General features: G+C 39.3%; 1 protein-coding gene across 1 annotated transcript in view; it reads left to right on the forward strand.

Moving 5' to 3' along the window:
- Positions 1-2226: 2226 nt before the first annotated feature.
- The window catches only part of LOC148031074 (uncharacterized), a 48367-nt gene continuing 34687 nt past the window's right edge, over positions 2227-15906 (forward strand). Inside the window, exons 1-6 of the mRNA XM_087684600.1 lie at positions 2227-2386; positions 2747-2967; positions 3063-3197; positions 9388-9513; positions 10153-10299; positions 10394-11472. Of these exons, the coding sequence (XP_087540726.1) occupies positions 2302-2386; positions 2747-2967; positions 3063-3197; positions 9388-9513; positions 10153-10299; positions 10394-11472 (1793 nt within the window). The 5' untranslated portion in view covers positions 2227-2301. The remainder of the gene's footprint in view (positions 2387-2746; positions 2968-3062; positions 3198-9387; positions 9514-10152; positions 10300-10393; positions 11473-15906) is intronic.

The following is a 15906-nucleotide window of genomic DNA, read 5'->3' on the forward strand; positions in this document are numbered from 1 at the left end:
ACAGAATGCTAGGAAGCGGCAAGCGAACTTCGCTCAACAATCCATTTCTCATATTTCTCTCTCCTCTTCTCTCCTCTCTTTTCTTTCTCTCTTCCTTTCCTCTTTTTTCCTTTTTTTTCTTCTTCTTCTCTCTCTCTCTTCATTCTCTTTTTAAATTTGTTATTTTCTCTCTCTCTCTCTCTCTCTCTCTCTCTCTTCTTTTATTCTCCCCCCTCCCCCTCTCTCCTCTCTTTTCCTTCTCTCTTCCTTTCCTCTTTTTTCATTTTTTTTCTTCTATTCTCTCTCTATTTATTCTCTTTTTAAAAATTTTCTTCTCTCTCTCTCTCTCCTCTCTTTTCCTTCTCTCTTTCTCCTCTAATTTTTATTCTCTCTTTTAAAATTTTTTCTTTTCTCTCTCTACATGTTCTCTCTCCCTTCTTCTTCTTCTTTCACTTTCTTCCTCCCCCCCTCATTCTCTCTTAAAGTATGTAAATTTTATCTTTTTCTTATATATAATTCTTTCTTTATGTTTATATTCTCTCTCTTCTCTCTCTCTCTCTCTCTCTCTCTCTCTCTCTCTCCGCTCCCTTTTCTTCTTCTCCCCTTTCTCCTAATTTTCCTTTTTTTCTTCTTTCCCTCTCTCTCTTTTAAATTTTATCTTTTTCTTCTCTTCTGAATCTCTCTTTTAAATTATATATATATATATATATATCTCTTCCCCCCTCTCTCCTTCTCTCTCCCTTCCTCTCTCAAAAAATATTTAAATTTTAAAAAGACTTTTCTCTTTTTTCTTTTTTTTTTCCATCTCTCTTCCTCTTTTCCTCTCTCTTCTTCTTATTCTTTTTTTTTCTCTCTCTTCCCCTCTCCTCTCATTTTCTTATCTCCTCTTTTTTCTTTTTTCTTTTCTTTTTAATTTTTTTCTTTTCTTTTTCTTTTAAATTTTATCTTTCCTCTCTCTATAATTCTCTTTGTGTTCAAATTCTCTCTCTTCTTCTTATTTTCTCTCTCATTTTCTTCTCTCTGTCTCTGTCTCTCCTCTCTCCTCTTTTTTCCTTTTTTCTTTTCATCTCTCTCTCTCTCTCTTAAAATTTATATTTTCTCTCTCTGTAATTCTCTTTCTCTGTGCTTCCTCCCTCTCCTTTTCTTTCTTTTTTACTCTTTGTATATATATATATATATATATATATATATATATATATATATATCTCTCTCTCTCTCTCTCTTCCTCCTTATTTTAATTAAACAAAAAGTTTACATTAAAAAGTTTAATTTGAGAGAGAGAGAGAGAGAGAGAGAGAGAACCTAGGCCCTACACATGAGAGAGAGGGGGGGAGGGGAGAAGAAAAATGTTTAATTAAAAAAAGACTATTCTCTTTCCTCTTTCTCCCCATTTTCTCTCCGTCTTCTTCTTTTTATCATTCTTCTTCTTCTTCTTCTTCTCTCTCTCTCTTTTATTCTATCTCCTTCTCAAAGTGTGTGAAAAACTATGTTCGAAAAATTTTAAATTAAAAAAAGCTTTTAAAATGTTTAATTAAAAAGTTTAATCTAATTGAGAGAGAGAGAGAGAGAGAGAGAGAGGGGGGAAACCTAAGCTGTACACATGAGAGAGAAGGGGGAGGAATTTAATTAAAAAAGGAAGGGGGTTTTAATTAAAAAAAAGGGAGTGAAGAAAGGAGGCTTTAATGAAAAAAGGGAAGATGAAGAGAAAATGAGATATTACACATGAGAAAGAGAAAAAGAAAGGGGATTTTGATTAAAAAAAAGAAGTTTGGAAAAGGGAGTAGGTTTGAGAAACCCTCTGGAAGTTCGAGGTTTTCCGAACCTATAGCTAAAATAATATAGTAATAATAGTATAGAGAGAGAGAGAGAGAGAGAGAGAGAGAGAGAGAAAGAGAGAGAGAGAGGAAACCTAAGCCTTACACATGAGAGAGAAAGAAGGAAGAATTTAATTAAAAAAAAGGGTTTTAATTTTAAAAAAAGAGTGAATAAAGGAAGCTTTAATGAAAAAAGGAAAGACGAAGAGAAAATGAGATATTACATATGAGAAAGAGAAAATGAGAGAGGATTTTGATTTAAAAAAAAGTAAAAAAAAAGAGTAAGTTCGAGAAACCCTCTGGAGGTTTGAGGCTTTCCGAACCTATAGCTAAAATAATATACTAGTAATAATAACTAGTAATAGTAGTAAGACTAGTAAGAAGGTAAGATATACTAGTAAGATGTCACGTTTTAATATCACGCGGAAGAACATAATTTAACTTCTGTGTCTCGTCTACGTTAAGGGGGATTACCAGGAGGGACGCACGGAGAGAGAGAGAGAGAGAGATGGAGGTGGAGGATTTCCAGCCTTGGCAATGGATTCTGGAGCACTTGATTGGCGTCAAAGATGCTGGTTCTTCCATTCTGAAAGGTAAGTAAGATCCTTTCCACTGTATCTGTCCGTTTCCACTCCTAAACCGCATACAGTAGGGAGGCTCTCACGGCATAATACACGGCTAACAACACATAATCGTCCATGCACATTATGTGCACATCACATTTAGAGATAGAAACCTTCCTGATTCGTTTCCACACGCCTATAATTACATGTTGGAGCAGTTTGGTGCAATCAGGAAAACATGTCATAGAGGCTGTGTCAGTATATGCTTGTCTCTGATGACACGAATGCCATCATGGAATTGACTATTTAGACGTAACAATTGTCAAGGCTGCTATCTTGTTTGGAAATATCTCTCTTCTATTTTTAAACCTTCTTTGCTGGGGTGCACAGAGATGATGACCTACATTCCAGATATCAAATACTATGGTAATCTGCAGAAGAGAGTTGCGTTGAGATATCTGGAAGATGCTGTTGTGGCAGGAAAAATCAATGAAGAAGTTATTCCTCTAGTTGAAACCGTTTTCAGAAGCAGTACACCAGAAGCACACGAGAATTCAATGCATTTGTCTGCATCAAGTTACAAGGACCTTTTTTTACGTGTGAAAATTGAGGTATGGACCTCCATTTCACAGCGTTCTTAGATTGCTTGAGTATATGTATTTGTGTTTTGAGAATGTTTTCACATCCCAAAAATGTTTACTTGCAGGCTGTCCTAACACACATTCGTGGGAAGCCAAAAGATTGGCAAGGGTTTTCAAAAGCCCTTAATCATGTTTTTCCAGAGAAATCAACAAATCTTGACTTCCTTGGAAAACGTGAAGAGCTCACTGGTTTATTGCAAGTAGGGGGTCCCGTTCTTTCTTTCCTCAAAAGCTAAGCCTACACAACCTCCAAAATTAATGGAATAATTGAAGAATATAGTTGTGGCATAGCAATTTTTTTTTTCAGAGCGTGCTTTAAGCAATTGTACTTGAAGAAGTCTTTGGCAAGGATAATGAACTAATTACGATTGTAGATGTGTTTTAATTGGAAGATCTTTTAGAACGTGCATGGTGTTGATGGTGCTGGTTATAGATGAAGTTGCTTTGGCTGCACAAACCCTAGACAGCTTTGCCTTGGCAAGAGAAGTGATAAGCAGCCATAATTCAAGAAAACCAAAGTTTGTCCGTTTAGGACCGTTCAATAGAAATTTCACATTTTCAGCTTTAGCTCTTTGATTTTGCTATTCCATGTTTTCATGCATTTTCAGTGGTTTTCAGAATTCATAGTTTTGTTTTTTCTTTTCTTAGAAAGCCATGAATTGGATGATGCCAATGTTAGATAATCATCGCATCTATGATCCCAGAATTAAGGTGCTTCTTTCTAGATTTTAACCTTTAGCTTTCAAAATCCTTGTTAAGGTGTTGCTTGTATGTAAAAGGCATTGATACCATGGTACTAGAAGTTCTCACAATTGGCTTGGTCGTCTAGCTTCCCAAATCCTTAAGGTGATTTAGGATCTCTGGCCTGTTGCAAACTTTGTTATAGGGCTAAAATTCAAACCTAATCTAAACATTGGAGATGCTTTTCACAAATGCACAATATGCATTGGGAACATACTTTGTTATGTACTTGAGATGAGTTTTTCTAAAGTTGTAGATAGCTTCTACATTACCATTTCAATTTTCTTGTATGGCAACTAGCTAGTTTGAGAGATGATGGAGTGTCTAATTATTTATGATATACAAAAAAGGGAAGAAATGATAATATTTGTTAGCAAACATAGTTTTTTGCTATAAAGTGCAAAAAGAAAACAACGAGACCAAGGGAAAGGTCAAGGAAAGTGGGAATCCTGGTGACTGGAGTAGTTGTTGCAATTGAAGAAATTACAGAAGATTTTAAGGGGATTGCACATCCACATTGAAATTGGTCCACATGCAAGTGTTCTCAGTTCAATTTGTGCCAGAATCAAGGAGCAAATTGAACCCTCATGCTGCTGGTCATTTGTGACAGCCCAAGGAGCCCAAATTTGTAGAGAGATCAGTCTACATCTCAGTGTACTACATATTTGAGAAAACAATAAGACCAAGGGAAAGCTCAAGGAAAGTGGGGAAGCCTGGTGATCGGAGTAGCCATTGCAATTGAAGAAATTATAGTAGATCTAAAGGGGATTGCACATCCACATTGAAATTGATCCGCATGTGAAACAAATTGGATCCTCATGTTGCTGGTCATTTATGATAGCCCAAGGAGCCCAAATTTGTAGAGAGATCGGCCTACATTTTAGCATACTATAGATTTGAGCAACACAAGTCAAAGGAATATTGCAAAGGGGTGCGACTATCCAAGATTAAAGTGGTTAAGTATTTATTTCAGATTGAGGCGAATTGGGTGTTGGCTGTCCAAGATAAAAGTGGTTAAGTATTTATTTCAGATTTGGGAATTATTCGCTCTCTATAATTATTCTATGATTCATCACATGGGATTGTTGGGTCTTCAGCCACTTTGTAGAATGTGTGCGGGGAAGGGGGCTGTTGAGCTAAAAAATGCTTTACATGCTGTTTAACCTCTTAAACAGCCCCAAAACATGCTTAATTAATGAAAAACCCTAAAATAGGCAGCAATTCGAGAGAGTCTCTGTGTAAACCCTAATTTGGGAGGGTCCATCCACATCTATAAATAGATAGGTTGTCCACCATTCAGCCCCTTCTTTTTGTGCAGGTTTCTCGCTCTATCTTGGAGATTTCAGGCATTAGCCATCAGCCATTAGCCATCTACCATTTGCTGTCCAGCCATCACTGAATGCAACCCATCACCATTGAGCACCAGGTGGTCAGTTTTCAGCCATCGCCTTGCTATTTGGAGGTTTCCATCTGCTTCATCATCATAGCACTTGATTAGCTTGTGTCTCTAGTACCTAGTGCCAGGTGACAAGCTATTGGCACCTCTCTCATTGGGTGATTGTTATAGTACTTGTGTTTTTGCTGTCTAGCAGGCCGCCTACATCAGCAAATACCTCTCTTGTTGTTGCATGACAATTCTTTGTCTTGGGTGATTAGTTTTCAGCCTTCTTTGGTAGTACACTACTGCATTTACTAGATTTGAGTCTTCGACTACTGTGTTTTAGTGACCGGCTTATTGCTCTTCATTATTCAGCACTCTCTCATCTCCAACTGGTGGTTACAGCACTCGGGATCCATCTCCGGTGGACGTCACACCTTGACACACTACTGCTTTGTCCTCAAGCATTCTGTACACTTACATTTATTTACTACATTGATTCATTCACTTCAGAGTTTTCTCTCTATTTATGTTTGTGTTTTTACATTTTGAGTTTTGCATTTAGGGTTTGAGTTTTGCACATCACCATTTGTCTCTGTGCTTTTGTTGTGGTCGTACACTGTGTGATTCCTCAGTACAAACCCTAGTAGTTTCTTCACATGGTACTAGAGTTGGTGCTCTTGAAAAGTGTATCGTGCAAATATTATGGAGGCTCAGTCTTGTGCGAGGCACACAAGCGACTCGTAACTGAATCACAATGTCTCAGACACCTTCTCTAGACCCCATGATGTCTGATCAGGCTTCTCCATCATTGGAGGCTCTGAGGAGACATTATGGACTTGGCGAGGAAGACGACACCCCACCTTCACCTTCACCTTCTTTGTTTTCTCCTATTGTAGATTTCAGTCTTGTGATAGAGAATGAGTTTGAAGAATACTTGCGTATCATGTATGGTTGAGCTTATACCCCTCCTACCAACTTTGCTACACCATTCGATTAGTTGGTGAGGTTGGCCACCTCTCTGATCATGGGAGACATACAACATTTGGGACAATTGGCAACCTATCTTCTTCACCTCAGCCATGCCTAATGTGAAGTTTGTACAATCCCTTTGAGTTATTTAAATCAAAACCCTCTCCTGTTTCTCCTTTTGGTGTGTAGGATCTGAATGATTTTCTGTATGTAAACTTCAATAGAGGGGGCTCTTGAAGCAAACATCCTTTATCAAGCAATCTATATCTTCTGTTCCATTTAAGCATGTAAACCACTCTTCTCGAATTCCTCCTATCCCATCCTCTTCTAATCCACACCTCGATTTCCTCTATTCCTCAAGCTCGAATTACACTCCACTTTTGCATCCAGCATTTGTTTGCGGTAAACATTTTCTCTCTTTGCAACTTGCATTCTTTGTTGGCCATTAGCTTGATGCGGTGTCCTTATTGATGTGTTGAGAGTTGTATGTAGGGACTTTTAGTTGTCTTAAGCACTTATTTTTAGATTAGTGCCGTCTATTTCTTCTATTTCCAAACCATTCAACATGACTAGTCATATGATTAGGTTCACTTGAATCAACATACTAAATATCATCACATGCCTTCTTCCTTGTGATAGCATTTATCATATGTTGCATGATAAACAAATACTCATTTTTGTCATCACTTTGTCTTGAAGATGATGCATAATTTCCTTGCTACAATTTGTCATTGTGAATGTCATCCTTCTTATCAAAGCAATGGGCTGAAATATGACTTGTTCTTCTATAGTAATGGCAGAGAATATAAGAATTTCTAGGATCTTTTTTTGCCATCTACCTCCTCCGCTAGAGCTCCCTCTTTCTCTAGAATTGCCATGGCCTCCTGAAATTTGCAAGTCACTAAATTGCTGATTTAACTTGTTTTGCATTTGTTGCAGTCTCTCTTGTCTCTTGTCTCTTCTTGTTTTTGTGTCTTGTTCGTACATGCCTTCACACATTCTACATGCATCGATGAAGTCTAGGAGATTCAAAACTTGAAGCTGGTTTGCCTTTAAGGTTCATGAGGGGAGATGAGACAGAGAGCGGTTTTTGCTCTAGTCTCTTTCCATATGAGGGGGCATTGTGGCGATCTAGCTAAAGGTAGGGAATCGGAAAATCCTAGGTCATGATGTGCTTTTTGTGAAGTTGGTTAAGATAAGCTTTAAGCTTAAGGTATTTCTACTCTCAGTGGTCAAGGATTAGTAGGATTGACATTGACATTGATGTCTTTTTGAGGCACCTTGGTGGTGGCTTGATCGCTCACCATTGCTTGGGTATACATGGTCCTGATTGATTGTCGTTGTTTCATTATTATGGTGGGTCTCATCATTGTATATTCATTGTGCTCATCACCCATGGGCCATGATATGAGGGAGGGGTGTTAGCATAGTGCGTTTCATGGATTATGTGGATAATGGTTTAGCTTTTGGACACGCTTTTGCTTGTATGGGCAGCTCATTTCAGCATGGTCGAGATTAATTTATGGCCCTATCTAGGGCAGGCTAACTTGATCCATTTATTGCTCTATCTCAGCCAATTGTAGGTCACCTTTTCTCCACTCAAGAGACTGAGTTTGGGAGCGCTTTGCTAGTTTCCCATAGTCTAAACAAGCTCTCTGGCATTGAGAACGTTGTTGATTGTGATGGTTGATTAGTGGCAGCGTGGGTCTAGTCTCGCCACTGCCCTTGTTGAGGGTTGCCACCACTCTGGTTGCCACCACTTTGCCTGCCATCGCTAGGTGCCACCTAGTACTTGTTAAGCATAACTTATTACAACTTTTGCCTATGGCACTAACTGATATCTTGGGGTCCTAGGTCCCGCACTCTGAAGTAATTGACTTGCATCTCACATGTGCAAGTCACATTAGCACATTTGATTAACTTTTAATTAAATGCTAAGCAAAACAATAAAATTTCACGTCCTCGTGACAATACAAAAGTTTACAACCTAGAAAACTAATGTAGAATGAGGAAAAATGAGCTCTTTTTATGGGAAAAGGGGGAGAGCTAATGCAAATAGAGAGAGTGGAGTAGCACAAGATAGTCTAGCTATGTGTCATGAGGTGTGACAAGTGGTTGGACACTTGGAAGCTTGTGTGACAAGTGTCCTAATACTTCTCTTGTCTACGGAAAATTTTTTGGTCCAAGTACTATCAAAAATAGAAATATCCAAATTTAGAAAGTACTGCCAAGACACAAACTTACTATTTTTTAGAATGTCGTTCCTATTTTAGGATTAGCATTTTTAGACCAACTTGAGGCTCCTAAAATTTAGGGACCCCCCAATATAGGTGCCATGTGAAAGCTCTTTACGAGTACATTGTAAAAGTAGTATTTAAATCTTCATATGAGTTTTCCATGCAAAGATATATGTATTTTAAGCTTTTAGCCTACACATGCACAAAGTGCAAACATTTCATGATCATGCTATCTTGTTGATTGTAACAGCTTGTTCTAGTGGATCTAGCCCACACTTCAAGGCATTAATCCTTTTTGTATGCATGCTTGAGTTTTGGTCAGAAGTGCCCAATTAGGTTATATAGGTGAAAGTGTGCACTATTTTTTATTTAACCCATGCATGGGTCCACCATAACCTGTGACCACTCATTAGTGGCTAGTTTTAATGCACTTTTCTTTACATCTAGTAAGTGCAAAGGAAACAAATTTGATAAACAATTACATATGCAAAATAATAGAAATGATACAAATTCTTTTTCTATTGTGTTATGACATGTTGCCATGGGATTTAGCATTCGGTAGGAAGTGGAATCCTTCTTGTGCATTGATGCATGTAAGACGTGAGTCAGTAAAGACCCACTTTCTACACCCCCCTTAGCAGTTATATGACTTATCTAGATGTTGATGATATCTATCAAATCCTCATCAGAGTAGATGAGACTTCCCAAGGTGGGAAAGAGGACACAGAAAAGATTCTTTGCAACCTTGGGAACATAAAACCTCCCATATATGATGCACTGACCATCAGAGGAATCCAGTGGAATGTTGCCTTCGACAAGTAGATGAATGTGCTTGCTGTTGCGGCACATGATCTGAATGGGGTTTGGAGTAATACTATTGGCCAATGGTGGTGCTTGCACATATGACACCAAGGCTAAGTGCAACGTTGACTACTACCACATTTAAATTAATTCAAATTAAGAGTAGGCTGGAAGCAGTTGTTTTGAATAATGCTGAAGCATCTTAAATAATTTGTTGTTCTGATTTCAAGTTAATTCAAATTTTGTTGTTGAACTGTGCAGATCCAGGATCAAGAGATGAACTGTGCCAAACTATTGGAAAGTTACTCCCTCAGTTCTTTATGCAAGGATTTGCTTCAGCTTGTCAATTCTGAGAAGTGTAATCTTGGAGATACTTTCCTTATTCAGGTATATTTATAGAACATATGCAGCTATCAACATTTTTACAATGTGACTATCCAGACAGAAATCACAAACAAATTAAACATATGTCATAAGTTCAGAAACAAAAAAGTAAATTGGAAGGACAAACACATTCAAACCTATGTTCATAAACAAAAAAAAGATATTCATTTGTTTATATTGAATTGCTAAACAAATGCTGTTAGCTGCACAAAGTAGCATGGAGAGTGCCTTCTTGTTGCTTTATAGGTGTAAAAAGGCGCCATTATGGTGGGGTGCCCTGCGGCTATAGTGTTGGGTCAGCTTAGCGTTGTAGTGTCCCTGTGTTTGCTTCCATGTGCCTTTGAGTTCTGTCGTATCTATCTATGTTTATGTCCAGTGCATTGGATTCTTGTTTGTTATTTGATAGTTGTTATGCTATCGTCACTTAGGACTTGCATAGGTGACAGTATTGAGATATAAATGAACCTCATCTACTCGGGAGATTAGTTGCCTTTACAATTTATTGTGTCTATTTGGGAGATTGCCTGAATTTATAATTTGATTGCTTAAAAAAAATGTAGCACTAGCAAATTAGTGATCATCTAATGCTTGTGGAGATTCTAATTGTGGACATCTGAAAACCACAGTGTTTTCCATTTCCAGCTTCTGCATGATGTTTTTGAGGGCAAGTATCCTTTTCCAGAGTGTTTGGTAGCTGAGCATGTTCACACCAATGTAGACCTCCAGGCAGGTTTACAGAAAAGCAGAGATGGTGAACGAACTAACCTGAAGATGAAACCTTCTGACAAGGTCAGTAGTGTACGTTTCTGTTTTTATGCCTGGTCAGTTTGATGAAATCAAAGAGAGTTGCTATTTTGGGACTGGCTGTTGATTGCTCTTTCAGAATTTAGTGCACAAGAACCATAGAAGATCTGATGCTGGACAGAGAGGACTGAGCAGTTCTGATGATATCGTGCATAATGCCGAAAAGAGGGGTGCTGGAGGGAAACCAAAGAATGGATCTAATGATGCTGAGCAGAGTTCTGAAAAGGGGAGTGCTCTACCAGAAACAAACAAGTACTCCTGTGATAACATAGTGGATAACTCCTCAAAGAAGGATGCTAAACTCCAACCAGATCATCATAAGTCTGATCGAGGATCCACTATAAATTTAAGACAGAGGAACCAGTATGGTAAAGCAATTACATCTAATAGCCCGCTGAAAAGTACGAATGGATGTATTTCAAATTTTCCTCCAGGTGATACTTTTGAGGGAGAGCTTGTGGTAGTAGGTTTAGGCTTTGGAGATGGTATGTTCAAGTTTGAATTCTCACAAGTAAGGCCTGATGGACATGAAGAATATTGCCATGTGTGCAGACAGCAAGGAAAATTACTTTTTTGTACTGGATGCCCGTTAGCAGTGCACATAAAATGTTTGGGTTCCGATTTTAGTAATCTTGAGGAGAGAGCCTGGTGTTGTCCTGTGTGTGTGCAAAAAAAAGCAGCAGAAGTTGTAGCCAAAGCCAAAGAGGAAGAAAAATTGGCTAGGTTGAAGCTGGCTCACTTTATGGCCAGTATGGAAGCTGGAAAGCCAGATGAGAATTTGAGAGAAAGTCCAAGTGCTCCCATAAATGAGTCAAAAAGGGAGAGTAGAAAGCGAAAATCAGCTGAACATAAACTGTCCGTAGCTGAGATAGCTAACAAGAGCTCTTTTCAAGCAGACCCAAAGACTGGGTTAGAAAAAGGTTTTGAGATGCACCAAACAGACAAACCCATGGATACCACAGCAAAGTCTTCAAAGGCAGGTGTGGAGGGCCCAAGTCACACGGACATAAACATAGTATCCCCAAATGAAAATCATGAAGAGCAAGCTCAGCTGCATGAAGATGATGGTGATGGCCACGACGGTGATTTAGAAGAAGATAGTGATGGTGGGAACTTTCATCCAAAAAGATTTTGGAGGAAACAAAAGCATGCTTCCAGGTAAGCTTTTCTTTTTGTTCTTCTCTCTCTTTCCGCTTCTAGCCTGAGTTGTTTGATTCTTTGTTTGGTTATAGTTAGGCATTCAGTTAAGGGAAAGCTATTCCACCAATCTAGGAAAGCAATTCTGCCAATTTTTATCCAGTTTATGAAGCTTGTTTGTAGAACTTATGATGGAGAAATGTCTGACAGCCTCAACAAGAGTTTCCAAATGACAAGAAACACATTTTGAGAGCCTCAACTTGAAATGCTTTTTACTAGATGCTACAAGTCTCCTATTGTAGCCCTTGGGATCTGTAGCATTCATTGCCATTGTGAATATGACATTGTTAGCAATGCAACATTGAAACTATGGTCTCTGAGAATAGTAATTCTAAGAGCTTACAAATGCATTCTATTAAAATTGATCAAGTTTCTTGCACCAGTTTCTGTCAGGTGCTTACTTTTCTTACGTCTCACTTCCACCACTATGTAAAAGCAAGTGGTGCTTAACCACGATTCTAAAACCTAAACCGACTGCCAACATTAATAGTCATGTTAACTGTACAGCTGATAGTGCTACAACTGAAAAGTCGACAGTGTTCCACCACTGCTGGTAGACCCACAATTAACATTAGACAAATTCATCCGGCAATTTAGATTGTGTACACAATAATGACTCAAGGACCTAGTTCTACATTTTAAAACTGTGGTCAACCACTGATACTAAACTGACAATGAACCTTAGTATTCAAAAATTCGTGTTGCAGTTTAGGTTGTTGACACAATAATGACTCAAGGACCTTGATTGGCCTGTGAAACACATTACTGGATGAGTGAAAGTACACAGCATCACAGTTGGAAAGCGCATGTCTGCTGGTTTGGAACTGTAGCTTACTTCCCATAAACATTAGTGTCCCCACTTTCGTGATGATAACTTAAGATTCACCCTGATGCAATTGACAACAATGTGCATATATTCTGCTGTTTTGGCCAAAAACTTAGCATATAGAGTTCAATAGTGTGCATGACCTGTTAGAGGTAATTTTAGCGTCTCATGAATGTCTGATTTAAGAGGACCAAGCAACCATGCATTTGGCCATGTTGCGCTTCTCTTGTGAGGCAGTCACTCACATATGGTATCTATATATGTGTGAACATACCCCTTTATGTGGTCACTTGTACATCTACATCTCATTGCAGCTATCCTCAGGTTTTGAGAGTTGTCCTTGGATGTGAAGAGAAGTTGTTTCATTCTTGCTTCCTCCTCGGTATGGTGATGGCTATTGTGTTGCACAATAGTAGATTCAGTTCTGCTCCTCTAATTCACATTTTTTTCAAATTTTCTGGTAGGCATTCTTGTGTTTTGCTTCCACAGCACATCATTATTCAGGCATGGTATTGGGCATTAGATGCTTGCATCCTTTGAGCATTGAGTTTTGACTTTTGTCTACCATGCGAACTCATGTTTTCCTGGTTTCTAAGGTGGTACAATAGAGGACAAGGATGGGGCAGTGTAACCTTGAAGTGGTTGAGCCATTGGTGATAGGAGCCCTATATGAAGTAAGGAGATGTAGTTGAAGTTGGGGACACTCTTAAATCTGAGGAAAAAGCACTGATTTGAAGGTGGTAGTGGGCAAAGCTGCAGGAGACAATGACACGAGGGTGATGCAAAAAGGTTATATGATTGTGGAGTGTTGGAGGTGAGACTTGTCTTAGGGACATTGGCTCATATTGCACCCAGCCAATTGCGAAGTTCAATGGCAATGGCTTGAGGGCAGGCGGTTGCTAGAATTTGATGATTATGGACTCTGATACTATTGTTGGTCTAGGTGTGGAGTAATATATTTGCATGCATACATACAGTATAGTAAAACCCTAAAACGGGGAGCGGTTCGAGAGAGTTCAGTGGAAAACCTAAAACGGGGAGCGGTTCGAGAAAGTTTAGTGGAAACCCTAATTTTTGGGGTGCCCTTCCACATCTATAAATAGACAAGCTGCCCCCATTCAGCCATCATCCTTGTTTTGTAGGTTACACCAGCCCACACACCCTCTGCTACTGTTGGCACCCAGTTTCCAGCCTACGGCCCACCTCCATTTGTTGTCCATCCATCATCGATTGCAGCCACATCATCTTCAGCCTGTCCATTGCTGTAGGCGACAGCTGTCAGCTGCTGGCGACTGCTCCAGACTGTCCCAGACTGCTGTTCAGTTTGCTGTCCATCATCTCCAGGGTCAGCCAGCCTGCGTTTTCAGCATTGCAGGCCCTGACACTCTTAGACACTATTTCAGCTTGCTGTTTACAGCAGATTGTGCGCAGTTTCCAGCCCCTGATCGGTGGTACACTGCTGCGTTTACCAGTTTCCAGCCTCCAGACTGCTGGGTTTTGGTGACCAACCTGCTGCCATTCACTATTTAGCACTCCTATACTCCGACTGGTGGTCATAGACTTGGGATCCGTCTTCGGTGGACGTCACACTCCGACATTGCTCTGCCCTTGAGCACATTGTACACTCTTACATTCATTTACAGCATTCATTCACTTCAGAGTTGTGTTCTCTCTTTCCGTTCTTCTATTTGTGTTTGAGTTTTTGTGTTTGAGTTTTGAGTTTTGCGTTTAGGGTTTGAGTTTTGAGTTTTGCATCTAGGGTTTAAGTTTTGCCCTCTGTGTCTGTGTCTATGTCTGTGTCTTTGTGTTTCTGTCGTGGTCGTACACTTTGTGTGTCCACAGTGCAAACCCTAGCAATCTTCTTAACACCAAATGGCACAATCTTTGGAAAACAAAGAAAGAAAAAGTAAAACTAAACTGTTAAGATGAATCTATCCTTACTAGATAGAAGTATAATATATCAAAATATCCAACTATGCATATTAGATGATCATCTCCTTTTTACTTTAGATGTTTGGAAATTTGCAATGATGGCTTTGTGAGAATGAGCACCGGAAGGGGAACAACGAACACGGAGAGAAAAAGAGAAGAGAAAGATAATAGGAATGGAAGAGAAATTTGTATCGAATCTGCAATGAATGTTGAATACTCTGATGGATTGATTAGTCCTTACACGTAGCCTAAAATGTCCCCCTAGGATCCAACCTACACAGGAGACATGATGATACAAGCCAAACTTGACATAAAAGGGAGTGGACATCAGACTCACCTCTTAGTCGTAGAGCCAAACGGGCTCACCCTCGAACTTGGGGGACTAGCAGCACTCCGAGTCACGACCATATTCCAAGTGGTGGCGTCCCATACCACCAAGCCACACCATCCCGGTAGATGTGTTGGCCAACGGGCCAAGAGTCCAAGAGTGGTGATCACACAACACATGTGCATAATAGGGCCTTGAGTTCTATTTATAAGGCTCGGTTGCCCTAACTCTGAAGTGTCTTTAGTGCATTTGCACTAAGTCACTTCGTAACCACTCTGACCAATGCTACTAGCGCCCATACGGATGTCCAGGGATATAACACTTAACCCCCTTATGAATAATTGCTATCCTCCACAATATCCTTAGGAATGAAGTGAGGAAAACGACTCTTCAACGAACATATAGACTCCCAAGTAGTGTCCGTCTTTGGGCGGTTTTTCCACTTGACCAAATACTTAGGATAAATGGTCCAACGAGATCGTTTAGTCCTAAGGTTAAGAATCAATTTGGGTTGAAGTGGAACATAATGAGTGGTATATTGAAGTTGTGGAACTTCCTTAATTGGAATAAAGTGCTCACCTTGTCCCAATCGTTCTTTCAAACAACTCATATGGAACACAGGGTGAACTTGAATTTCTGAAGGTAAGTTTAACTCAATAGGATATGCTACTTAGCTTCTTGCTAATGTGGAAAGAACCACAATACCTCGAAGATAACTTATAGCACTTGGTGGTAGTCATTGAATCGGAATCCTTTGGGGCTTTAGGGTAAATCCATATGCCTTCTTAGAGCTATCTAGAAGTACGATGTTGGTTAGCATAAAATGTGGCACGATCCTAGGTCGTTTTAATACTTTCATTCGTAATCATTAAGATCTCTTGCATATTGTGCAGAAAGTTGACTATGGACTGCATTTTTATCCCCTGAGCTCTATGACAATCAGTGGTTTCAGTTCATAACCGTACATTCAATCTGAGGAAGATAATGTCCTCAATCAAATTGTCTAAGGGAAACATATGCATGAAGCATATTCTCCATGGTTTGATACGTCCATCCGATTTACCCATTGATTTCTGGATGTTTTGAGGACGACATGGACAATCGAGTTTTCAGCTTTTCGAAGAACATTTTCCAAAATTGGTTGGTAAACTTAGGATCGTGGTCACTGACTTATTCATTGGACAAATCATAAAGTCTTTAAAGGTGTTTGACAAAGAGACATGCCAACTCACGACTTTTCACGATCGTCTTTGTTGAAACGAATCGTGCCATTTTTGTTAATTGGTTGACCACAACCTAGATTGTGTTG

The sequence above is a fragment of the Lygodium microphyllum genome, chromosome 9, assembly GCF_053477565.2.
Source record: "Lygodium microphyllum isolate KBCC chromosome 9, Lygodium_microphyllum_v1.1.10, whole genome shotgun sequence".
Lineage (NCBI taxonomy): Eukaryota > Viridiplantae > Streptophyta > Polypodiopsida > Schizaeales > Lygodiaceae > Lygodium > Lygodium microphyllum.